The sequence below is a fragment of the Bombus impatiens genome, unplaced genomic scaffold (genome assembly GCF_000188095.3).
Source record: "Bombus impatiens unplaced genomic scaffold, BIMP_2.2 scf_0135, whole genome shotgun sequence".
Classification (NCBI taxonomy): Eukaryota; Metazoa; Arthropoda; class Insecta; order Hymenoptera; family Apidae; genus Bombus; species Bombus impatiens.
This window is the reverse complement of record NT_176554.1, coordinates 411,629-438,175: the sequence shown is the minus strand read 5'-3', so window position 1 is coordinate 438,175 and position 26,547 is coordinate 411,629. Positions and strand designations below refer to the sequence as shown.

At 43.8% G+C, this 26,547-nt stretch overlaps 1 protein-coding gene across 6 annotated transcripts in view; it reads right to left on the bottom strand.

Annotated features, from left to right (window-relative positions):
• The window catches only part of LOC100747554 (CUGBP Elav-like family member 4), a 548,998-nt gene that overhangs the window by 464,392 nt on the left and 58,059 nt on the right, over positions 1 to 26,547 (bottom strand). The window contains exon 1 of one of the 6 annotated variants that reach the window (XM_033319128.1): positions 24,994 to 25,755. The exons of the other annotated variants lie outside the window; for them this stretch is intronic. Coding sequence (XP_033175019.1) covers positions 24,994 to 25,050 — 57 coding nt within the window. The 5' untranslated portion in view covers positions 25,051 to 25,755. Of the gene's footprint in view, positions 1 to 24,993; positions 25,756 to 26,547 lie in introns of those variants that run through there. 6 annotated transcript variants of the gene reach the window in all.

Here is a 26,547-nt window from a genome sequence, read left to right as displayed (position 1 = left end):
GCGCGCGCGACGTGCCGTTGCTGGCTGTGGCTCGGTCCGATGTAGCGTGCGAGTGCCAGCCACGGTAACTCATTCGCCGATAAATTTCGGCAGCCGAAGCATCGATCACAATGTTCTATTTTGCTCATTGGTGTTTTTGTCGGCGGCATTCGATTCAATTCGAGGATGCGGTGAGTCGATATATCTCCCGAGGTGTCATGCGCCGCCCGTAATGGATGGCTGCTGTACCCTTACCCTTACCCCGAAAGGAGAGGCTGTGCCAAGAACCTACCCACACCAAGCACGCCTCCGTTTCCGATTCTGATCCTTGCTCTGTCTCTCTTTTCGTCCTTCTCCGCTTTCTTCCATCCCCGCCTCACTGTCTCGCTCTATTCCGTACTATCGTATTTGTCTGCGTCCGTATGCTAACACGAGGCTGTCTCCTCGCGATAATCTTACGATTCGATACATGATCGCGTAACTTTTTATTACGACGATCGTGGTTCTTTGGAGGAAAGCTTGGAACGGATAACGTTCGGAATTCTTAGTTGAGTAGGAAACGCTTTTGCCCTTGATCCCAAGATAATGGAGATGTTATCGTGGCAAAAGCGTCGGCTTAAAGCTGTGAAAGAGGAACGCACGGCCTTTGTTTGCAGCCCGTTATACAGGAACGAATGCCGTGCTTTACAAACCATTTTAAAGCGACGCGACGAGTGCAAATATTCCTTGGCGGTAGTTACCACGGCGGATCGTACGTTTCCTAATATTAGAAAGGTAATTAATAACGGATTCCGTTCTTATACGAATACGATGAACGTGAGACTTGTTAAAGACGTTCCAAACTACGGGAAGTATTTGTTACGAGAACGAAAATTCTAACGTTTCTGTATAAATTTCACGAGTCTGTGACTGCGTATTTATGGACTCTTAGTATATTTTTTATGCGTAACGCCTACTAGTTCGAGGTTTAGTCTGTAAAACAAGTAACCGACTGCACAAAATTTGGAAGACATCATTTGCTAATACGTATTTATACGTATATGTTACATAGAGAGAATTGGTAAAAATGAAATTTTCTATCAACGCATTCGCTATCGCGATTCAAACAATACTAAAGAACGATTTAAAAGACTTAACAGTGCGGAAGTAATGACGTATGTACGCGAATAGGTCTTTATATTTTCAATTTTTAACGACATCGAATATCGAAGTGACGTAAATTGAAAAAATGCTAATGCACACGGAAACGAAGAAAAGCGTTTAAAAATACAAACGCGCGATTCAACGAATCGAAAAATCATCCGCCGAGAGTCTATAAAACGTAGAAGGATTTCCGAACTGGAAACGAGCAAACATGAAAGCACGCGGAAGAAAACGCACGCGCGATTGGTCCGACGAGGATATTCATAACGTGTGAACGCCCACGAGCGTTCAAGCGTGCGTCGAATGCCAAAACGTGCGAAAAGAACGGAAGCCAAGAAAGCCTGAAAGCGTTCAGGTGATTCCGGAGTAGCGGAAATACGCGAGGTTGAACGTAAGTAGCCAAGTTTGCCATTCGTGGTTCCTCCGCGACTTCGTAACGACCGAGCGACTCACAAAAGAAACGAATCGTGTAACTTTTACGACTTTTAACGAGATCGTAAGTTTATGCTTAAACGAATATCAATTTCACAGACAAAACTTCCTAAAGCGTAAATGCTCTACTCTAACGCCCCGAGTGTTGTTCTCCTTTTCCAAATTTACGAACGGTTAGGTTAATCGTAATTTACGTAGTTTCGACAGCAAAATGAAAACTCTGTTCGTTACCGTACGAGAGGAATATCTTGATTAGGATATACAAATTTTATCGATATTATAAATAAACGATACCGACGCTTAATCCGAAATATTGCATTTATTAATAATAATCAACGCCCTAAAATTTAATCAGCCGTTCGTTTGTTCGTATTTGAGACTAAATAGCATAAACTTAAATTAACTGGATAGTACTTAACGACGAATAACTAAATTTATTCGTTTATCGTCGAATACGCTCGACGAATGTTTTCGTATTCGTTAGAAGAATATCGTTCGATGGTAAATATCGTATAGCAGCAATAACGATTAATCGTAAATGGTGATTTCAAGATTATAATATTTAACGAATATCGATCTTTCCGTCCGGTAAGAGAACTGTCTGTCGAGAGGTAATGTTCCGCGTACAATTTCCTTGAGAGTACAGCAAGCTTGGAACGTGACGCGCCTCGTCCAATAAGATGCTAGGAAAATTCAGTGTGTTCCAAGCGAGAGCGAGTGAAATACGCTTTCTAATTTCGACAAAATCGTCATAGAGAGACTTGCTCGGCATACCTACGGATTTAGGGAACGCCAGGCGAATGACACTTCCCCTTGGCGCTCGGCAGCCCTAATACCGAGTTCAAGCCTCTTACCCTCCTCTTCAAGTAAGGATCGATAGTCTGGCATCATTGGGCTCCACTCCCGGCTGATGCGGGGAAGTCGAAGGTGGAGGCGGACGTACAAATGGAGCGAGGTAGGAAGAAGCGGTGTGGCGGATGCAACGGAGAGAAGGTGAATGGCAATGGAGAGGGACAGGAACTTTCACATAGGGAGTACTGCCGGTTCTGGCCAAGGATTAGCATGAATGGCCATCGTCTGCGCCGGGCGAGATAGCAACACGGCCTCTCGCCTATTATTGTTCGGAGAAATTAATCGCATCCATCGCAGATTACTCTGCGATTGCTTTTCCGTTGGTCCTTTCCGGAAAATCCACCTCGTCTTCCTTCCATCCGCCTTTACCACTCGTCCATCGTCGGAAAGGTAACAATGGTCATTGGTGGATTTCATGCGCGTATGGACATTTTAATGTTTGCATCAAAGGCAAACGTTTCAATCGTTATTTGCGCGAAAATGATAGATCACGGGGAACGTGTTAAGCAAGAATGGAACTCCTAGTTGTCCAACGAAGAATATTCCAAGCGAAAGTCAACTTTAAATGGCGAGTCAGAGATTTCCTCCAATTGGAAAGAAGCAACTTCTTTTTCGAGATAATCCGGATCAATGATTTTGCGAACGATAAAGGACGTGACTGTTTTTCCGCGAGCAATTAAACATAACACCTTTTGGAAACGAATCTAACACTGAGTATCCGCGCGTGTACTCGTAAGTGTGCATTGTACGGTGAAATTGCTTCCCCATAACGTATTTTCTAGTCATAATTCTCTTCTGATAACATCTCTGCGTTTCAAGTTAAATAAAGTAATTAGCAAATTTAATGGAACTATTCGTCAAAGTAGTATCGGACAACCATTTACAAGCACTTCGATGCGTCTGTAACACGCGATGATAAATTATAATTACAAAATAATCTATTTAAAAGCAATTCGATTTTCTGTATTTACAATCTATTTTAGGATGCGAAGACTATATCGTTAAAAGATTACCGATTGCACCAATAAAACTACAAATTTATTCTATGCCTCCCCCCCCCCAAACCCCTCTTATCGTTTCAGTCTCATCCTTTGTTTGGTGATTTGAATTTCAAACAACCAAGTGTACAACCATAGCGGGTGCTATATGTTCCTCCGTTCTAAAGCTTTGGAGGTTGTTTGTCTCGTATCAAGTTGGACTTGGCATAATTAGGATAACAGCGGGGAATACCACCTTCTCGCCCTCGAAGAAGTCCATCCAGTCTGTGACGCTCAAGATGCTATGGTGGAGAACAGAAGCAACGGTGGTAATTCTCTAGCGAATGCGGTCATTATGGAGATTTTATCAAGGCACGTTGCCAGCAAGCTTAAGCTTCACCTTAACTCGCCAATTGCGCCGCGTCGTTTCCCTAGCTTCTGTGCTTTACGCATTGTCGTCATGTCCTCGCTCCGCACATGTTCCATACAAGAAGATGATAACGAAAGAGGAGCGAGTGATTTAGATGCGTACCTAGACCGGCGAGAACTAGCGCGGCGAATGGCCATCGGGAAGAGAAGAAAGACGTGGATTAAGAAGGGTCGAACCGTGAAATAATGATATATTAACGGCGCGTTTTCCGCGGATAATAGAATTAGGAGTCATAAATCTAAGAATCCGTGCAACCATAAACCGACGAGGTGGCCAGTGTGCTATGAGTTAGCGGTGAAAGCACGGAGAATAAAATTCCACGACTTATGCAAGTGTATGCGAATCACGCGCATACGTGTAGATAATGCGACTTTAATGCACCATGTATTATTCAACGATTCTTACTCAGCGTGTTGGATCCGCCTGGTCGTAGATCGTACACGTAATTACGCGTACAATCGTTTATTGCAAATCGTCCGATGGATCCACCGCCCGACCGACCGACGGCCAAGTTACTGCGCGTTCGCGTCTTTGCCAACTCTTTGATACCGAATCGCTCTTCTTCTCAGCGTCGACAGTCCTCGAGGAATGATCGTCTAGTCTGTCTGTGGACAGTGACAAATTGAGTGTACCCCTTGCCGAAGAACCGTGTTTTGCGCTTTGTTTACCGTTTCTCGCGTTATGCAAAAAAATCGAAAGAATTTTTGCCGACTGCGTACTCCTCCGATCGCTTGCTATCTCTAGTCTGCTCGCAAGAGCTTTATTCGTTTGTCATCGAATTCACCGGAAGAAAAATCGTTACTGACGAGCAACGAGCGAACAGAGCAGGATGCTTCGGTGCAAAAAGAGCGATTACATTACGCACGTTTACGACCACGGTTGAAAGTTATTGCAGGAACAGCGAGACGATAGAATTCCTTCCGAGCATTCGGTGGAGATAGCGCGATACTTTAGATGCCCGAGAGAAACTCGACGAAACGTTCGAGAAAATTTGTCAAAGAATGCGATTTCGAACAAATGTATTCGGGTTAAACGAGAATATGAATATTCATTTACTCGTAGTTAGTACTCTTTAGCGAGAAAACTATAACACCGCGGAAATGTCAGTTGTTCTTATCGTCGAGAAAATCAAGAGTCGGCACGGGTCTGGAGGTTTTAGCCGATTGGAATTAAAAATTATCGCACGTAAGACAAGCGGAGAGACTTGTGCATATTCGTGAAATTAGCGCGAACAACGGCATACTACGTCCAACGTAATATGCATATAGATGCATGCGTGACAGCTCGCAACGTGACGGCCGAGCACGGGTCGTTAGCCGTACGGTTGTTTCGTTGGCGAGTCACGCCTAATCACCGATGAATACAACAATCGCGGCGTGATGAACGATCAGCAAGCAAGCTAGCCTTTATTAACGTCCGGGGGTCATGTAATTAGATTAGAGCACACCCACCGCGCGACCATCATTTTCCATGGTGATTTTGCGCGGTGCAAAATCGGACTCCGGAGCGGACCCGCTGGACTGCACCCTTTGATGTTATTCCCATCGGATGACGCAACGTTCTTCCGGTGAATGAAAATCATTTTGGCCTACCGTCATGAGGCACGGGATTTAATTTACGCTGACAGGGTTCGCGCTTTAGACCTCGCCAAACAGATACGCCGCGAATTACTTGCACCGCGACAATTATTCCCCTCTGCCCCTTTTCCCGACCTATTCTCGACGACGGAAAAAAATATTATTAGAAAAGAGACGAACGCGTTCACGTCCGAAGTAACGCGTGTGTGTGCGCGTACGTCTGTCGCACGAACTAGACGATTTTCTGCATTAAATTTCATAGCTATACGTACGAATCAGCGAGTAGATAGCGTTCGCGTAAATCCGTTGGCAAATCCAGCCGGTTGTCAGTTGTGCGCGATGTAACCAAATGACGGGGAATTTCTCTAATCGATGAAAACTATTTTGGCGCCCTACCACGGGGCGGAATTTAATTCTTGCACGTGCATTCGTTGATGCGTACGTGCGTGAGTTCACAGGCGCATGAACGAGGGAACGTATGCGTGCGTGCGTGCTCGAGATGCACGACATCGATGCGATGAAGAGACGACGCCACTCATGGATCGATATCCAGCCACGTGGCTATTATGCAGATGTAATTTCGCCGGCAAACACACTACCGGGCCCGGTTCCCATCCGATTGACAGGAAATGCCATTCTTTTTCCTTTCGCGTTCGCGTTTGTCTTTTGTATCAAAATAATTTTTTGTTCTTTCCGCTTACCCTTCCTACCCGTTTCGTTCGTCGCTCCGTCTATCGATAAACAATTAATCTCTGTTGTCATAAAATCTCATAACGTCCAAACAAAGAGTCATTTTTTGTCGACGCTACAGCCACTTCGAAATCGATGATTCCATCCGACGTTGATTCGTTTTACAGAAACTTTCGATCGACACCATGTAACGTACGTATTCGGTTCGCGGAGATAGCGGAATAACGTTTCAAAAATTATTTCCGATGCGAGATCGGTGACGTTAGGGATACGATTCAATTTGCTCGATCAATTAATTGGCGAGTTTCACAAAGTCGCTTTAAAGTCGGGAAAAACTTCTTAAATGATAGATACGGTCTAGCTAAGGCTGAGCGTATAATTACCGAAGAGGAAGACATAGGACTTGGGTGATTATGGGTAATTGCCGGCAGTCTGACCATAATTAGAATGCTCTATCGTGCATGACATCGATCAAGCTGCCTCCGGAGTCAGGTTAGTCCGAGTAGCTATCAATAACTATCAATTCGGCTCGACGTACCGAGGTTGAATCTCTCGGATCGTAACTCGAGCGATTCGTAAACGAGCCAAGGAAAAGGAGACATCCATCATTTTCGAGAACCTGTCTAACCTTCCGTCGTTTGAAGCACTTGCCCAGGGTCAGAACGTCTAAAGAGACGATAAAGAAATGTAGCTCGTGTCAGCATCGTCAGTCCTTCGCCTTTCATTGCCCTTTGAAAGATCTTGGAAACTCCATTAACCTAGCGGCGATGAGATAGAGCGGAAAACTCTACTTTCAGCGGTATAGTAAGTTAAACGCATATAGCGCGATTCTTATCGTACCCGATATCTATCATCGATTTCACAAATAAAATACCAATTGAAAATATACAAACGCACGCATACGTTCAAAGAGCGTATAAACAATTTTAATCGCTTTATTCTGGTTCGTACCGGTGACACGGGCGATCCAGTCAAAATATAGACCAAAATGCCCATCGTGTCCCCCGCTTCCTACGACTTACGTTGCAACTTTCATGGGAGATTTCATGGTCAGTAGAACGTTCTACGAAAGCATCTACTCGTAGATTTTATTGCTACCTTCAGAATCGAAACTACGTTTACGACCGTGGAATGAGAGTCAGCTTTCTCTGGCACCTTCGCTTCCTCGGTTCTGCTTGTACAGAATCTGAGATACATCTAAATAGAGCACTTTGTTCGAAGATTCGATAGAAAAATAGTGTACGAGAACGAACGTAACGGACGCGATAAGTCGGATAGTCCGAGATTTTTTCCGAAACACCGCGCCTCTCCTTCTGCGAATCGGAATCGTTGATAAGAGAAAAATGCGAAAAGTGCGAGAGATGGAAAGAGATGGGAAAAGAGAGAGAGAGAGAGAAAGAGAGAGAAAAAGAGAGAGAGAAAGCTCGTTTAGAGAATCGCGCATCAATATAGGAACGCGACTGTATGCTCGTTACGCAATGCTGTATTACATTTCCAGCTAATGGAAATGGTCGATGGGAATGAGATAGAAATGCGGAGAGGATGGAGCATTCCTGATGTTTCGGGACTTCGAAACACGATCGTTCGGCCAGTTATCCCTGATAATCGGTCGAATTTCATCCGCCGCCACCACAAATGTATTAATTCGTAATTCCGTTGCAGATCGATCCGTTCCTGACAGAATAGCTTCGAATGCATCGAATGATAAACATAATTCCGTACATCATTTTTAGGATTAATTCAGAATTCGAGTGGATTAGCCGAAAAGAAGCTTTAAATACATTTCAAGTTGGTTTTAATCTGCTTTCTTCAAGCTTATCGTTCGATTACAAAGTATCGCGACTCGATACAAGATATACAAAATATCGTATAATTTGCTCGCGCAATACCTTTAATTTACGTGCGATTATTCCTTTCCAACTTTTGAAACCTAGGTTTGATAGCATCCTTCCGATCCATTAATTGAACACGCGAAACGTTTTTCATATAGCGATATACTGTGTAGCGATATATTCGCAAATAAAGATATCGTATGTAATATATCGTGGCGAAAAGTTAATAGAAAATTGACTTCGTCAAGAATTTCAAAAGTCGAAGAAAAGCTTTTTTACGATGGCAGAGGATTGGAGTATATTGTGACTGTAAAAAGAGAAAAGGGGGAAATATCGAAAGCAAAGTTTTGTAGAAAGAGGCGGTTCAATGAGTCGAACGTGATAGCGATTTACAATTTCCCTGGTCTACGTAATTATCAGTCAAGACGATCTTTATGGCCGGATCGTAAAACTGAAAATGGCCCCGAAAGCTCACCTCGAATTAATATGAGGTATCTACCGCGACCGCCGCCGCCCGTAGGAAGTCTCGAAATTACGACGAGGAAGGTGGAAGGAGCGGCGAGAAGGTGAGTGGAGAAAGAAGGGTGACCGGGTCTTTTACAGCGTACGTACACTGCAAGCAGCCACCCTGTCCTAGGTCCCGCGTGTCCTTTGTTCCCAACGTATGATAATTATCGTAGCGACCATAACGACGTTTAACGACATTTAACAACTAACCCGCTGTAACTACATCGTTGACGTGTAACGAAACGCGTTTTCTCTCGTATCTCGTGACCGACGATGGAATCGCGGCACGCCTGCCGAACGAGTTACGGCCGAACTTACGCGTATCTCGAAATTTAATCGGCTTTTATTAACGTTTATACGGATGAAAAGAAGGATCGAGGCTCTGTTCGAACTAGAAATCTTCCGCTTGTTACAAACTTCGTGTACAAGCTTCCATCGAATATCAATAGCGATTTTTTTACAATACATCTTTTTACGCTTATTTCTTTCTGTCCGTAACAACAATTTGTACGGGTTAAAGTAGTAAAATAACGGCAACGGCCGTGACATCACGAACAGAGAGCGCGATATGAAAAATGTATAGAAGCGAAGACGAGGCTGCTGCTAGGCGCGGACGAAACGAGAAGATACCGTACCAGAAGCTGGTCTCGATACCTCATGACCTTATATCCACTCTGTAAACCAGAAACGAGCTAAGCGCCATATGGTTTCAGCGCGCGCGTTCAATCGCGCCTACCATTCACTTATCTACATGCGGGGATATTTTTGGTCCTCTTCAACGATACGAGTCGATTCGAGACCGGTTAGCATCGGCGATCTGAGAATAAAACATCGACTCGCGTACTAGCGAGAAATCAAAGCAGAGATAAAGTTTCACGAATCTACGAGAATAAAACGATCTGACCTTTCGCTATTCCGAAAACAAGACATCCGCCGGTACTATTATAAACTACCGAATAGAGAAGTACAACACGTTAGGACAGAGGGCAGCATTAGTGGAAATTACCACTTGGCAACTTTGGAAACTTGGGAGAAACTATTCGGAAGTTAACGCAACCGGTTCCAGAAGGCGGAAATGGCTAACATCCTTATTGAGTTACAGTTATCCGGCAGTAGAGTAGCAGGGTAACAAAAGTACTCGGAAAGTTTTCCTTGAGATTAACGCTTTTCCGGGATAGCACGGTAATCTAGTATGCGCTGGAGCAACGAGTGGACAACTACTTGGAAAAATGAAGAAAAATGTTCGCGAGCCACAACTTGGATTAACACACTATTCTCGAATTATCTAGCTCCACTTGCTAGAAGAAAACGAATACTCCTGAAATTTAGCCGTTCTCGTTTCAACGGGCGGAAAAGAGAAACCTCGATGGTTTCAATTCCGATAACGATACGATATCCTTGACTCTATTCCGCAAAGAAAAGAAGTAACGAAGTACTCTGAAAACGCGAACTTCGATGCCTAACCTATTCGATGATCTTGCTATACCAATTTCATCGACTATACATACATGCCGGCTTGGATCTAACAATGAAACGTACGCGCGGTGAACGTGTTAAAGAGAAGTTGGCGCGCGTGCTCGTGTCACGAGTTTCGTATTCGTTTCTATTAGTATTCAACGTCGGATGAAACGAATGCAACAAAATTGTTCGCTAAAAAAGTAATTTCCGCTTTTTCTCGCGTGAATGCAAAAGAACTTTGATTTAATATTTGCGTGATCTGCTGGCCACGCGAATTATCAGCGCCCATACCGGAACGCGATTCGGAAACAATAGTAGAAAGAACACGATATTCTACTCTTAATTTCGAAGGATAGCTGGTCGATCGCGAATATTAAATTATCCTTGCTTTAACAGCAGTCGCGTAAAAGTCCGGCGTACACAGGGTCTTTCAGGAAATGCCGAAGTTGTTCCGTGTACGCGTAGGCACATCGATCGAAAGATGGAACTTCAATAGCGGAGAAAGTATCGTCGCGAAAGAAGAAAAAGTAAAAGGATGACAGACTGGGAGGAGGACGAGGAGGAAAAGGGTGAGTGCTTGCAAGCAGTGTGGCCAGAGGTTTCAGCTTTGACGTCGGGGCGTCGCGACAGTGTTTGCGTAGCACTTTCATTAGCCTGCCTCAAATTACTATAGTTCAAACACGGTGCACCACCGTCACTTGTCGGCGAGCAGAGGCGATTTCGTTTTGTTAAGGCAAATATCGACGCAAAAACAGAACACGAGAAAAACGGCGAATAACACGCGAACGAGAGAGGGCGAAGATGAAGGAGAGGGGACAAATGTGTAAGAGATGGGTTGTTCTTCTCGGAGTTTCGTATCTACGACAGGATAGCGGATGAAGAATGAGCCACAAGGGACGACATAGCGTAGAGAAAGAAAGACGAAGGAGGACTGGTCCGAATGGACAGTTGGATGGACGGTGTGCTATTATTGCTTCTGCGAAGATTGGTAGCCTGTGAGACGCGCGCCGTGGAAATATTACGTTTCGTGGTACGGTACAAAAACGACAAAAATTCGTTGAAAGAAGAAATCAGGGCGGCGAAGAAAAATGGTGGGTACAACGTTGATTCTGAAAACCGTGGGATCCTGTTCCGTCCGTGTTCTCCAGGAGCATAAAATTTTCTAGGTTGACGACAGAATCAAAAATATGAAATATCCGAACTTGTATACCGAGGCCCCTGGATCGAGAGCGCGTTCGAAGATCGATATCTGATCGGAGCTGTCGCTAGAATAGAACCGCGAACACAAACTTCACAAATGGCCTCAGGTGCGACCAGAAATCATCCAACATTCGTAACCAAACGCGCGACATTGATCTTCCCACCGTGGATACATAGGGGGATATCGAACATTTCGAGGACAGTTTGCACGGGACGAACATGTGTACAACAAATCCTTTGGGATTATAGGCCGCATGGCTGAGGACGATGTTGAAATATGTCCGTGGGCAACAGATATCGCGAACCTTTGAATTACGACGGATTCGTAATCGAACGTTCGCAGTTAATGGCCGACTTGATATAATACGTCGTATCTATCGTAAACTACAAATATACTTTCCGAACACATAAATGCCATAACGTTCGACATGCCAACGATAGAATGTAAGTTGTGTAAAGTGCAGGAAGAAACTGCCTGCTATAGATATCGATACATTACGTTTCGCGTAATATAGAGGGTGGAGCACTTAACTTTATCACCCAATACACATCTTCCTCGTTTTTGTTGACGCGATGATATATTTGTGGAAAAAATCGTTCGAGCCAACCAGGCAAATATTATGATTTACGAAGCACGCTTATCGCGATAAACATTCTTCAACTATCCATCGACTTTCTTATATTATGATATGATATAGTATAGTATAGAAATATTTTACGCTACTAAAATTAGATCGGGATATCAAATTTTATATCCACAACGTAATACACGCTTGCTATTAAGTTATATCGGTTCTAAAATTACAATGTTAAATTAGCTTCGAATGGCATATTTATACGGACCGATTTAAGAACCAATTTTTACCGATTCTAATAGAGAGAAGCGACTTACGTAGCTTATCGCTCGGAGTATCGATATTCTAGATCGAAGAAACTTAAAAATTCTATTAACATATTCGTTTAAGAAATTTTTCCCTCTTTAGCTGCGTCGTTACATTTGTATTACACGTACCCACTCGCATTTGAAAATGCTAAAACGATCCTCCTTTATTAATATTTAAACAACGTGTCTAAGACGACGTTTGATCTACGAACGATCCAGTTAAAAGATTTGTAGCGGTACAGGGGTCAAAGGACGACGCGACGACCTCTTCACATAAACCTCTACGGATTAAACTTTCCATCTACTAGCAATACGTTTCATTATTTTTGACTACGTTTTACAATAGGGTCCAAGTAACCCTCTAGAACCATGTTTCAAGCTCAAATCGAAAACTTTCGCATTCATAGAAACGTTCGCGGAAACAAATTAGGGACAGCGACGTTTAATCGTTGATCGATGATATTTGAAAATACACCGGTCGGAAATTCTAACGTGAATGTACGAGAAAATCATTAATCGCGGCCTGAAAAGTAATGTTGGTCGAATAAGCTCGACGCGATAACGTTTCGGGAAAAAATACAGTTGGCACAGATCCAGTCGTGTTTACTGTTGAAATTTGTCTTTGTGAGCTGGCTAGAAACGCGTGCACACGGCACACGCGATGTAACACGTACAATACCGAAACCGTGGGTCGCCTGAATTAAATATGCCTTCGTCACAGACCCACCTTTGCGGCTTTGCTGGTATAAATGCAATCTGGTGCCGTGAATACGGTAAATACAGAATAGGCGTAGGCTCGTGTGTACACAGATTTCATCGCGGTATAAAAAAAGAAAAACGAAAAAAAACGCATTTTATTTATCCCAGTACGTAAAGACTCGTCATATTTCATGACATGTAGCATCGAATGCTTGCGCTGAATGTCGTCGTGCTTCGAATATCGAACTTTTCGTTAGTCTAGCTCGTTAAAAGCTGCTCGTCCGTTAATATCGAAATGCAAAAGAGATATTACGGACGATCGTTATGTATACGCAATTTTTCCGTCATTTTGTAACCACGCTCTTAAAAATGGTTCTTTCTTTACACGACATTTTACGGAACTTTGTAATATTCGTTGTACATACGTTTATTCGTTTTAACTCGATCGAGAGGAGTAAAAAGGAGTAAAAAGCAATGTAAACTTTTTGCGTAACGTTAAGGTTACAGAGACGAGATATGGAAAAATATACGAGAAAATGAAGGTGACCGGTAATTTCTTGGGGAGGGACAAATCGACAAAATAGGAGCAAGCAGTGGCGAAAACTTCGTAACCTAAAATGATAACTGCTTTCTGCGCGAAGTAACGCGTCGACAAGCCCGACGACGAGCGACGAGAAGTGCGAGGTCCTGCAATATTCACATGGCCCCTCGCTAGCTCTCCGCTCGCCTCTGTGTCGACCCTCGCGAAGAGGGTCCCCCTCCTCATCCTGCTGGAACACTTCATTTATCAGGTTCCGACATCTCGTCGGGTTGCCTGGATTTAATTACCCGAAACAAGTCGCCGAAGGGGATGACTCTCTGGCTTCTCTGGCAAACTAAACCAGAAAAGACAGCGAGGACGAAATGAAAGTACCAGGACGAATCGATCGTCGAGAGAGACAGGCCGGATATCGTAGACGAAATGTTGAAAGTGCTATAAATTACCGACTCGACGATCCTTTTTGGCGGCTCGCGATATTCGAACGCCAACCGTTCGAATACCAAGAAAGTTCGAAAGTTCGTCGTACGTATAATAGATTCCCTTATCGCGAGTATAACCAAGGGAAAATAATTATTATGAAGCGTACCATGATTAAGTCAATTAAGCAATCATACCGCCGTTGATATTACATCTTCCTCCGTCTATATCCCAGTACCTTCTCCACAAAGGCGAGTAATTATACAGGAACGAAAACTTTGTCGAGAGTCGAAGAAGGATGCCGGGGGTAGGTCGATTTCGGTGTACGCTAGGACAGTTTCACGCTGTGTCGTTGTAATTCGACGCGCGTGGCGCGGCAAAACCGAGCACGATTTGTCACTTTACGTCGTCGGAGATAACGGTTATTTACGGCGTTCGCGTGATTGAACTGTATTTCATAATCGCACTCCACTAAATCTTCATAGCGTAAAACGAAAGTACAAGGAGAAATAAAATAAAAGGGAAAAAAACGAAAAAAAGAAGGAGAGAAAAAGAAAAAAACGAACGTTTACAGTGGCACCAACCGGGCAATACAAGAACAAGATTAATCGTTTCTACTTTAAAGTAGTATTCTACGTGAAAGAAATTCCGTTTTTTCCCATTAGCGCTTCGTAAACTTTTCCACAGCAGCTCGATGGAGCTAGTTGGTTGGTAGGTAGCGAGGCCACGCCGGTACGCTAATGGTAAAATCTATGTCGTACATGACGCGATGGTCGTTGTTGTCGCACGGAAAAGCAACGGGCAGCGAGCCGCTAATGGCGTTGAACAAAAAGCTAGCCATAAACCTACGGTGGAGTGTAGCATCGTGCAGGGGCTGCGAGAAGGGTGTCACCGGTAGTTGATATCGCCTACTTCCGGCACGACTTCGCACACGGCAATTCCTCCCAGCCTAAAAGGTCCAATGCTCGTTTCCTTTGTGTACGAATTCCCAGCCACTATCACCGCTTCGCTAAATAAACGCTGCATCATTAATCCACCGGCTGAACTTCCTCGCCACTGCCCGCGAATTTGTACGACAATGGGGCTAAATTTCATGATTCCATAAATCACCCAGACCCGCGTGCTTCCAATGGTAATTACAATGACCGTGATTTTCAATCGGCTACAGGTCCGAATTTAAATAACACGGAAGCTCATTGTCAAATCGAACTAACAGTTTAACGCGCGAAACTTGGAGATTTTATTTTGTTCGGCATTATTGTGGAAATCCCTGCTCAGCGTTCGATGTAATTTTAATCGACTCGATTGTTAAAATAGAGTTGACCCGCGTCGACAACGCGATATTTCGCGCGTGTCGTTGCGCAGTGTAGAAAATTATGATCGTTTCCCTTTAACCGAATGTTCTGATAATCTATTTTACCGTGTCGAAACAAACGAGCAAAACGAACAAAAACATACAAAATAATCCCGTTCGATGATAAACTTTTCGGTATAGAATCGCCGAAATTAAACTATATATCGATTAAGTAATAACGGAATATCGTTGCGAAAATGACATTTCGGGTAAATAACGGTAAATTAGTAAAAAGTATAATTGGTCAGAGCAGGCTAAAGATTTCCATCATCAGGAAATTATTCAACATCGACGATCGATCGATTGTACATCAAATGTTCGGACACTTTACTTTCTCATAGGTGATTTAAAGTTGCGCGTAGTAGGTGCTTCGTGGCTCGCCATATTTCGCAAAACGAACGGACGTTGCAACGTTGCGAAACAATATGTCGTGTTATTCGTAACGTTTCGTAACACGAATAATCTTCGATGTTTCTTCCCATTTGTAAGAGACAGGAAATTGAACAGAACGGAGAGCTGGGTAAAATTGTCGTTGCGCTTGATTCGTTTTTAACTCGCGATAAACCTCTGCGTCTTTTCGTGGCCGTAGAGACGTTAAACAAACCGGTGGAAACGAAATTTGAACAACGTGGCGTGGAGCGGCGTAGAGCGAAGCGGTGCTGCGGGCCGAATCCGGGGTCTGGATGCCGGGGGGCGGGCAGTCGACCAAAAGTGTCTTTGATTTCCGGAGCGACCAGCGAGGGAGAGTTGCCGGTACACGAGAATGGCGCTTCATTGTTGCCCGCGCAAGTACGCAATTAATTTCTGTCTGCGTTCGCCGCGGGGGAATGCAAATACGCGGGGAGATTTTGCCGGAGTAATTCGGAAGTGGCGTGGTATACCGCGCGCATTATGCCGCTTTCCTCCTCTCTTCCTCTTCTCTATTCTCTCGTCGCGAACCTCTGTAGGCAGTCCGCGCGCAGGCTTTTCCTGGCCTGTTTACGCGACCGACAGCGTTTCGTGTATTTCAGCACCGTCTATACACAGTTATATCGTAGATGCGCACGAAACACCGTCAAACCCAGCCCCGTCACCGACGATCTCCCGACGACTCGAAAATCTCCATTCCTTTTGTCGCTTTCGAACTTTCGATGAATAAATTGCACCGTAATTGCCATTTTCCTTCTTTCTTTGCCTCGGTTGGACTTTTCTTTTAAACGTTTCAAGACGATTCCGCTTGATATATCTTTTATTGTCAGTTATTATCGTCAAATTCCATTATAAACCGTGGCTAATCGGTTCAACTAACACGCGTAAATTTCAATAACGGGAAATTTACTGTTCCAAGATGTCCGCGCTTCTCACCTTATCCGAGAACGAGAGTATAGAAGAACGAACAACGGTGGGGCCCTTCTTTCCGCGACTTTACTCATTTCCGGGGTGATCCGCGTCACAAAGGCAGCACGTTCCCGCTTAGTTTACCATTGACGAACAGTTGGAATTTAAAGTCAACTCCGACGATGCCCGTAACGGTTGCATCAATGGGCGTCGAGTTGGCACCGACGACGACGCGGTTTCACTCGATTGAAATTCATGGGGGAACGAATTTGTGGTTACGCGTCGTGAGAGGTAAGGAACAATTGTCGAAATACACGCGACCCAGTTTCCATTTACGTTTGTAACGGATAGGTGCCGCTTCAAGAACCCTTTTACAGTCCATGTTGATGTGTCGCGGCGCGCTATACCGTAGTCATAGATACGCGAACAGTTCTGAAGCGTTACATCCGCAAATTGTATTGCTAATGCAACCAACATCTTCCTTTGGTTGCGACAGCCTTGCCTTTTAACCGTATGTCGCATCGATTTTACTACCGTGTGCGTTGTCGCGTGCCACTTCTGCGAACGAATGTTATTTTATGGCCCGGTTTGCCGCATGTTTAAGCGGAATGAATCTGCAATCAAAGTAACTTCCATGCAGATGCAAGTTGGTAAACGGCACGATAATCGGCGCAACGTGTGCGCGTGCTGCTTCGATTAACGCTTTCGTCCGAGTAAAATTTGCAATGGTGCGTATTATCATTTCTAGTATAATTACGCCGTGTTCCTATATGAATGTAAATAATATGGTTGGGCCACCTCTGTTCACGGATGCAATTGGACACGCTGCGAAATTTATTATGATTTATTAAGTGAAAACCGCAAGGTAATTTAACGATATATGTAACTCCATGCACGTTGCTCGTACGAATTTGTCTGTACTTATCGATCGATTGCGAATTCTTTTTATACTGCATCGGAGATGAATTGTATCGTCTGCATATATGTATATACACACAAATTGGTACCTTTAGTTAATTTATATAAACGAGGTATAGTTATAAACGCGATAGCTTCTAGAAATAGATTCCAATATCGATCACGGAGCGAAGGAATAAGGCAATGTGTAGGCGTGTTTTACATTCGATTGGACAAAGTTACGTTAAACGTTGGATAACGTCAAAAAGATACGGAAGAAGCGTAAACAAAAATATCGAGGATGAAGATCGCCGATTAAACGTGGCCACCGGCTGAAGAGCATTAATCGTACACGAAACGGAGAAAATAATTTAATTTGAAAGTAAAAACGCGATCCGCTTTGCAAGTCTGATGGTGGCCCATTGTTTCCGAGCGCCACTAAGAATATCCTTCTCTTGCTCCTCTCTCGAATGTGTCCGCTTTTCTTCTCTTTCTCCTCGCCCTCCGTCGCCGTCTACCCTAGCCTCCTCTCCTTTGTATAATCAAAACTCTCGAACAAATTTTCATATTGTTTGCGATTCAATTGGACAGGCAATTTCCGAGTCGTCTTTGAAAATATCTTCTCTCCTCCGTCGTCGATCCCGCTTCAACTTGTCCGCTCTTCGCCACTTTCCCCGTTTTCACCTAAGTGCACCGCAAAGTATACGTACTTAGTCAATGAAAACAAGTCCATGCTCCTCCGCTATTTATCTTCTCGATCGATATCGGTTCGTTATCTTAAATCCAACTTTTCCCGTTCGTGCTTTTACAGCGCACTTCGGATGACTTCCCTAAAACTATCGTTTCACCTTTCTTGCCATCGAATCAAGCAGCCGATCTTTTTGTGTTTTCCGATCGTTTGACGATAACATCCGCGTTCGCGGAATCGTTTTCGATGAATAATATAATTGAACGATTTAACCGAAATCGATATTTAACCACGTTAAACGTGTGTACTATCAATCTTTAATCGTACAACCGTTGCACCAAATTTAACAGTGTATTTGCACGTACAACGATCGTGTGTCATTCCATTAATATTGCCACTACCAATTTCCATAAACGAGAAAAGAATCCTTAATGAACGTTGTCATTTATCTGTCCAAATTATCGAACAAAAAAATGTCGTTAAAGCGACGCGTGGAACGTTTACGGCCTCATTATGGTTCTATAAGAAGAATGGAAGTGGTATGAGACAGTGACGGATCAGACGCGGAAGTCATAAGAAGTAAAAATTACAAATTTATTATGGTTTCGTTGCAGCGACGTTGTAATAGTTACATTGTGTTTTTCATATAAACAATTTTCATCGAGACGAAAAAATAACCTATACCGTCCCCAGCTGCCAAACACTGAGAAAGAAAATTATACTAATATCCTGCAATTTAAATCTGTACAACCAACTGACTGGTCGTATTTATATATTTGTGTGCGTTCAGATCGTAGATAGCAAGTGTAGTGATATGAAATCGCTGCAGCCAGGATGTAGCATAGCCCAGTTGGTGCGAAGCCAACAACGACGACGCGAACGAAACAAGCGAAATATTTATAAAAACCGCACGTTGTACTTCCACGCAGTTGTTTTATTACTATAATTCATCTCTCGCGGTGCACGTCGCATATCTCTTTGTCCGCGCTTTTCTTCCAACTAACATTTATACATTTTTAATCCACGCTGGACTTTGCCGAATTAAAGCGAAAGATAGGTAAAAGGAATATCTCGTGTAATTTTAATTTTAACGCGTTTAAAATACCCGATAATTACGCGTCGAACGATCGCTATCACGTTCGAAAAATTCATCTTCGTTATTTTCACCTGCTTGACAAGTTCCGATAAATCTTCGCTTCAGGATGGCTGGGATGTCAAAGGGAATTCGTCTAATCCGTGGAAGTTGGGAATATTATGTCGGAGGTTAACCCGAAACAGGGTAAAGAGCATTATAAATATAACGAAAGGATCTGGAAAAGCAGGTCGCATTTCTCCCATTTTCTGGACGTTCCTATGCCAGTGGTGGCAGCCTGGACACGTCCCTCTCTGACGGAAGGCAGAAGGAGAACCAGATTAGAACCCGACAATCAAGCCAATTATACACTCCGGTGACGCTGACCCAGCTCCTCTTCCAGCTTCTCTGTGTCCACTGTCTCTTTGTTCCCTCTTCTCCTCCCTTTCTTCGTTGAAACCTACAAGGTTCCGGTTCCTGCTACGGCAACCGGTACTGCGGTCCTACTCTGGAAACTCATCAGACCTGCCGTAATCCCGATAGCGAACGAGACCCGAACGAATTGCTAGCAAAATTAAGCAGCTCGTACGAGACACGTCGAATATATGAGAAAGTATATCGTTCCCAAGAGAAGATATCGAGACAGCGTCACCGAAACCGTATCCTTTCCTTCGTCTTCGGTTATATGAAACCAAATCTACAACGTATGCAACACGAAACCATAATTTAACGATATTGTATCCCCTGGAGTAAAAGAGCGTCAAGTTAATACGAGTGACGTCGTTTAAGCGTACAGATACCTCTACGTGGAAAATGTTCGACTCTCGTAACGTGGAAAATCGCAAATCGATTTTTGCTTCAATTTTAACGTAATTACAATTTTACGAAGAGATCGGTCGCTCTCTAATCGGTCGTAAACGCGTTAAAAAACGAATTCGGACAAAGTTGGACGAACGTTTTACGAGTACGATTGGCGAACTAATGTCGCTAGTTTCATTGGATCATTAACAAGGAGAAATCGTAGATAATTATTAGTTGGAATTACAAGGAAGTAATGTTGGAAACGAGGTTTATGTACGAAGATGAGTTTACTTTTGCAGGTGCTGACCATGCCTCGAAACTCTTTAAACGTGGCCATAGGCGAGAGAGGCAGTTTAACGCGCTCTGTCATTTGACCTGCATGTAGGAAAAAGTGGATGAGGAGAACGAAAGGAAAAGTGAAGAACTTGAACGGTAACCTCCTCAGAGACGTTTCTCCCCAGACCGGAACAAGACGAGGAAAGATCGGTGAGGGTCCATGTCTAGAGAATCTACACTGAGCGGCAGATTGCAGCCCAGGCCTTTGGAGGATCATCAAATTAGCGGAAGAGTCTTTGAGGGCACCTCGTAGAGGTGGCCAACTTGGCTGGCTCGTCATACTCTCTCTGTTGGAATTATGCCTCCCCTTCTTACCTCTTTCGCGACCTTTCCGCGAATAGAGTTGCAAACTTCTGCCTTCTCCCTTCCAGGCCAAAAGAGACAGAAAAGAGGCACATCGTACCCTCTCGTTTTTCTTTCCTGGCTCCTTTCTTTGTTTCTGTCTTCCTTCCTTCCTTTCTTTCTTTCTTTCTTTCTTTCCCTCTTTCTTCCTAATGCTGCCTCTTTCACTACTTTTACAGCTACGACGCTAATGCCAACTGAATGCAACTGAAGAAAATTTTCTCCGGAGCTTCAGTACCCAAAACGACTGAACCGACCTACGCTTTCCGCACCGTCTAGATATAAATGAGGGAACTTTCAAAAGCTGCCGAGAAAAGACGTTAGAACGAAACAGTTTCAGTGGTCGAGTGTCTCTATGTGACTACGTTTATGTATCGTTGGAATAATTTTTGAAGTTGGAACGTTCCGTAGCTGTCTCATGTTTAATTCTTTCGTTCTTAAGCTACTTTTCAACCCGTGTACCGTCAACCGGCTATTGTACCGCTAGACTCGATCAGCCTTTCAAACCTACAAATGCGACGTAACGCGATGACCCTGGTCTTGCTGATACCGTTGGAATATTCGCGAGTTTAACGTATTTCCAAATTGTTTTGTTTTTATACAATCTCGCGCCGGATGTTTGACGCGCTTAAGCGTACAAAGATTTATAATAATCTCGAAAATAAAATGTCGGTACGATGGAACCAGTAGAAAATTTGGACATACGTGGCAAAGTTAGCTGCCGCGATACGGATATTTTTAACCCAAGGTGGATACGCTCGCGAGCGCGCGCGAAAACGCGCGTCTGTCTACACGCTCGCTAAATGCACATGCATACATGGATACACATAGAAAACGCGTGAATGTTTTATCGCAAGTTAGCCCTTTGCTACCCTCATGCAATTTACTCCGAAACTCGTATGTCTGGCCTGCAGCACAGAAACTAGGGCAGAAACACAAAGCCTGCCCACTGCCTGAGCGAGATACCAGTAACAATACCTAAACGCACAAGGGAAGGACGCCTTTTTCGTCCTTTCCAACCTCTCGTTTATAGGAACGGGTTTGGTTGGCCTATCGCTGATAAAATTGTAAAGCCCCGGAACTGAATATTTTTCCACTACTTGATGCATCTAACCTTGTGGCAATCGTCCGCTTTGTATTGACGTTATGCAAAATCCTTTTAGACCCATATTCAGATTAGATACGTATATATGAAAAAACTTTACCAATCACGTGTCTTTTTATTAATTCATTAACGCCGTTCAGCAAGTTATCTTTTTGGAAAAATATGTTTTACTTCCATCGGTCGGTCGCTGTATACATTTCATTTTAAATCATCGTCCTGCGCGATGTAGCAACAAAAAGATTCGCCAGGACTGCAACGTGGCCGATAGCTATACAGAGAATCTAGATCTTGCGTTAGAAATTCATAGTTACGCGTGGTTCGCTTGCCTTGCTACTCGATTCGATCGATATGACGTCACACATCTTCGTGGTAATTTTAACCGTCCGACCGAACGAGGACCGAGAACATCGAAGTCGGATCTCCTTCGAAAAGTTAAGGGAAACGCGATGTTAGCCGGCCTGTCTCACTCGCCTAAATATTTAGATTGGTCACGTGCTGGCAAAGAGATGGCGAGATGATTTAAGCAAATGCGCGATTCGACGAGGGACGAATACACGATCGGAAAATTTAGCGACCACGAAAAGCAATAAAAGTTGCTTTTCGTTGAAAAATCCAACCGACATTTCTTCTAATACGTTTATCGTTCGGAGGACGGTTAAACAACAAGATCGACCCATTACGGATTAACGTTGCACCCGACTCCACCTATTTCGTAATCATTGAAAATGCACTCTATAAAGTGTATACAGCGTTTTAGTAGGAATTATTATTGTTTATTTATTGCACACCTTGATCCGCGCGGAATATCATAAATATTAGATACTAATCTTATGCCAGCATGGAATATATGAACGAATAATGCATTGTATTATATTTTTTACTCTACCACTACTAGTATTAGTATATTCGTTACAGTTACTATTAAATTACTGAAAAGTTGTCGACAGCGCTGAAAATACACTAGTCGTTTCCGAGAATGGGTATCGTTGATAAGTTTTCGGTAGTTTAATACAATGAAATTCACTGTTTAATACTTTCAAGATTTACGACTTTGTATATACCTCTTAAAACGAATTTCTCATGTTTTTAAATCGTTGGATTTAGAAATGATACCGAGGGATTAATGTTATTGCTTCTCCAACAGTAAAGCCTTTACCTTTTTTCTTACGTTTTTCCTTTATACTTCTTACCGAGTTAGCTATAGCATTTATTCAACAATGTATTTTATTATCCAGTACCGCTGAGGAACCGAGTTCCCGACACTTGGCGAAGAAAATAGGTTTTAGTTCACGAACGAGGGACGCGTCCTTGTTTGTTCTACCATCGGTAAAGAGTTTCGCGCAATTCCTATTTTCCGCATCTTGATGTTTTCCATGGTTACACCGAGGCAAATAAAGTTTTCTCAATTTCCACAACCGGTGCCAGCGTGTGACTGCAAGTACGTCACCTACTTCGGGATCGAGGAAAGTCGATACTAGAGAACGGTTCGAGAAATCTTGCTCGAATATCGTCGCGATTCATTGCCGAAACGAGCTTCGTCCGATCAAACTTCTAAAAGTGGGATATTATTTCCTTGCCGTACGAACGCATTCAATTTCCGTTTCATATTCGTTCGTTTTTGTCCCCCCTCGAATGCAAAAAACTAGTCGCGGATGTGTTAGTTTAATTTTTATGCTCGTGTTTATAACCTCCAGTAGATTTCCTGGCAAACGGAAAACGTCCATAAATGGTCAAGCTTACGAAACATTTCGATGAAAAAGATAAAATTTTTTATTTCGCATAGTTCGTAGTTATGTAAAGTTGGATAAGACATATTTTTGTAATGAAACTTACAAATATCAAGAACGTTCTCTCTCAAAATCTTCTCAAAATCTCTATTCGCGGTACGAATTAAAAGACGACGGAACAGAAAATTTCTGAACGAAATGCGCACCCTTCGCGAATCAGTTCCATCGTCATCGAAGATAAAGGTACTTTGACATCGCCATTATCAAACGGTTAAAGTACGAATGGTTGGAATCGAAGTCCGTTTTCCCGGGGGGGCTGGTCCATTTCGAGTTAAAGCGCAGCACGATCGCGCGCCCGTCAGAGCGTCGAGTCATCCCGCGGAATCAAAGCTCTGCACAAATTGGCGTGCCTGATCAGGTTAGTAGGAAGACCGACCACCCCCTTTATCGACGCGTGGAATTTTCAATTTTCCAGAATAATCGGCCGAGTGCGTTTCGCTGTTGGCTCTCTCTCCGCATACACACGACGCGAGAAAACGCAGTTGCTTTGAAACCACGAGCGTGCCGTGAAAAGTATAAAGGTCGCGGGCAGGTGGATTCTCGAATCGCTAGCGCCAGAGTACGCGGATGAGTCGATAAGTGCCGGCTCCCTCCATGATTTGCATGACAATCGGATAGTCATCCGTCCAGTATTGTCATCTATGATCGTCGCGAAGTGGATATGCCCGGTGCATTCTCAAAGGAAAAGGCCTTCGTTTCCTACCATACCCACAAGCGTGTGTGCTTCATCCGAGCTTTTATCATGTACCCCGGCTCTGTCTCTCTATTTCTCTTGCCGTTCCCTTCGTGCACACATTCTGTACGGCATCCCGTCATGCTCTCGACCTGGCAAGTTGAGAGCCCTAATTAAATTCAGTCTGGGTACTCTTACCGAGCGCGGTCCATCGTTCATTAAGCGTCGGATCAAAGTGATATTCCCGTAAAGTAGTTCCACTTTGTGGCGAGGGTTCACCCTGCCTATACCTATCATCCCTTACCTTTCCCTTTACCTCATCCCAGCCAATCTCGCGGAGACAGCACCCCGACAGTCCATCGGCGTTTACTCTAGAGGCATAGGTGAATCTTTAACGTAACCATCGTACGAATGATTAATTACTCGATACACCGACCGTGGTCACCTTGCTGCTAGTTAACTATGCTTTCGATTATTTTAATCGTATGCGAAAGATTATGGAAATATCGCGTTCCCCTGTTTCTTCGAGGGGACATATTCCCGTTATCGCAAATATATCAGGAAATATTCTTAGCGCGGACGGATGCTACGAGTTTTAGGTATATACGTATTAGTCGCGAGAAGACAAACTGACAGCGATAAATAGCGTGAGAAACTACTAAATATATTAATAGACAGGTATTTAGCGCAGTTGGCAATATATTTCCTCGATAGTTTCACATTATCACGAGAATGCCCTTCGCGTCCTCGTAGGATTAATGGCCTCCGAATGAGCCATAGAAGGCAACGACGTGCAGCTGTTACGCAGCGGCACGGTGAGTAATTAGCGACCATAGCAATTCCCTGATCGTTAATAACGACGCATTACATATAATATAATAAAATTAGAAGCGTGGCATCGACGATTAAGGACAGCGATGCGACTTGCGCGCGCAATAAGACCGCTTTAGCGCAAGCAACGCGCCTCGAGAAGAAAAAAACAAACGAAGAGTAATGCTTCGTACCATCATGAATTCGTCGTAGAGGTAGGAAATCTCCGGGTAGGTTATAAAATCGACCATGATGTTGTAGCGCGAACGTGTCAACGAATTATCACTGCTGTCGAATGTCGAACTATAAAGCACTATAACACTCGAACGACAGAGCGACGCTGCTTATGAAACATAAACGGACTATGGATGAAATAGCTGGTGAAACGAAAACGTGGCTTTGATAATCAAAGTTCTCTGCCAGCATTCGTCGAAACTAGGAGACAGGATGTATCTCGAATACCGGCGTGTTACTTGGAACTGCTACTGCGCAGAATCACTACACAGCACCGCTTCACTTACAATACTTCACAAACACTTGGCGCGATTCAATTTCTCCGGATATAGATAAAATCGAGTGCCTGTAATCGCGCGTAGACTCGCACCTTTCGTCACATCGATATATTTACTCTTCGTTGACTAACCGGTCTTTGAACATTTTTATACCAACACCCAAAAAAGCACGCAGCACCAATGCCTCTGTGATTCACACGGCACTAAACGTTTACCGGTGTTTACGCGTAGCGATGTTTACGCGAGCGCGCCGCGATCGTTTTCGGACTTTCTCAACCGCGCACGAATACTTAAGGATCACTGTTGTTAATTTCACGACGGCCGCGTGCCACGTATTTTACCAGGGCCGATATGTACCAACTCCGGCGAAAGCAGAGGAAAGAATGGGAACATAGAAAGGCACGGAAGGGCGCATATAACTACGACTGGCTTATTGTCAGGGCCGTATCGTGGAAGTAGAAACGAAAGGTCCACGAGACACCCGCAAGGATAGAAATGGGCAGCTTTATGCGCAGACGAGAGATAAAAGAGGGACCAGAGTAGACAGATATATACACGTATATATAGGTATATAGAGGGAAACGAGGACTCGCAAGCCCACGCTTGCGAACGAAAGCACAAGGGAGAGTAAGCTCGGTCACTGAGGCGTCGCCACTCGGCTTGCTTCCTCCGGAGTGACTCCCTCCTTTACTTCTAGTCCCCTACCATTTCCATTCCATCCCTCCTTAACCTCCTCCACCTTCTTCTTGTTCTTCCACGTCATCTCTGTCTTCGCGTCTTTACCTCGCGAAAACGACCTTCTTCGCGAGGCATAACCACGGAACTTTCTCCTAATTGTTTGATAGCCACCGTTCCGCTACGCCCCTCCATAATCGTTAATATAATAATCATATAATTTAACGAACGCCATAGATGTAGCTCTCCGATGTAATTGGTGACTGAAATTTTTAGAAACATCGTGCCTTCTTGCTCAAGCGCCAGAAAATCGTCTGTCGACAGTCGAAAGATATCGCCAGGCAATCTAGGTACGTACATGCGTTTCTCTGCGGATTTTCCGCCAACAACGTATGCGGACTGACTGCGAACACGTGTCTACGGGCAATTGTCTGTCAATCTGGACTAAGCTTAATTCCGTTACTCTCTTGCACGTAACAAATTACTATCGAGCGGAGACGGTCGAAGATTAACTGCGTCGAATTAAAGATTACACGCACGTTCGAACGATAGCCGACGTTT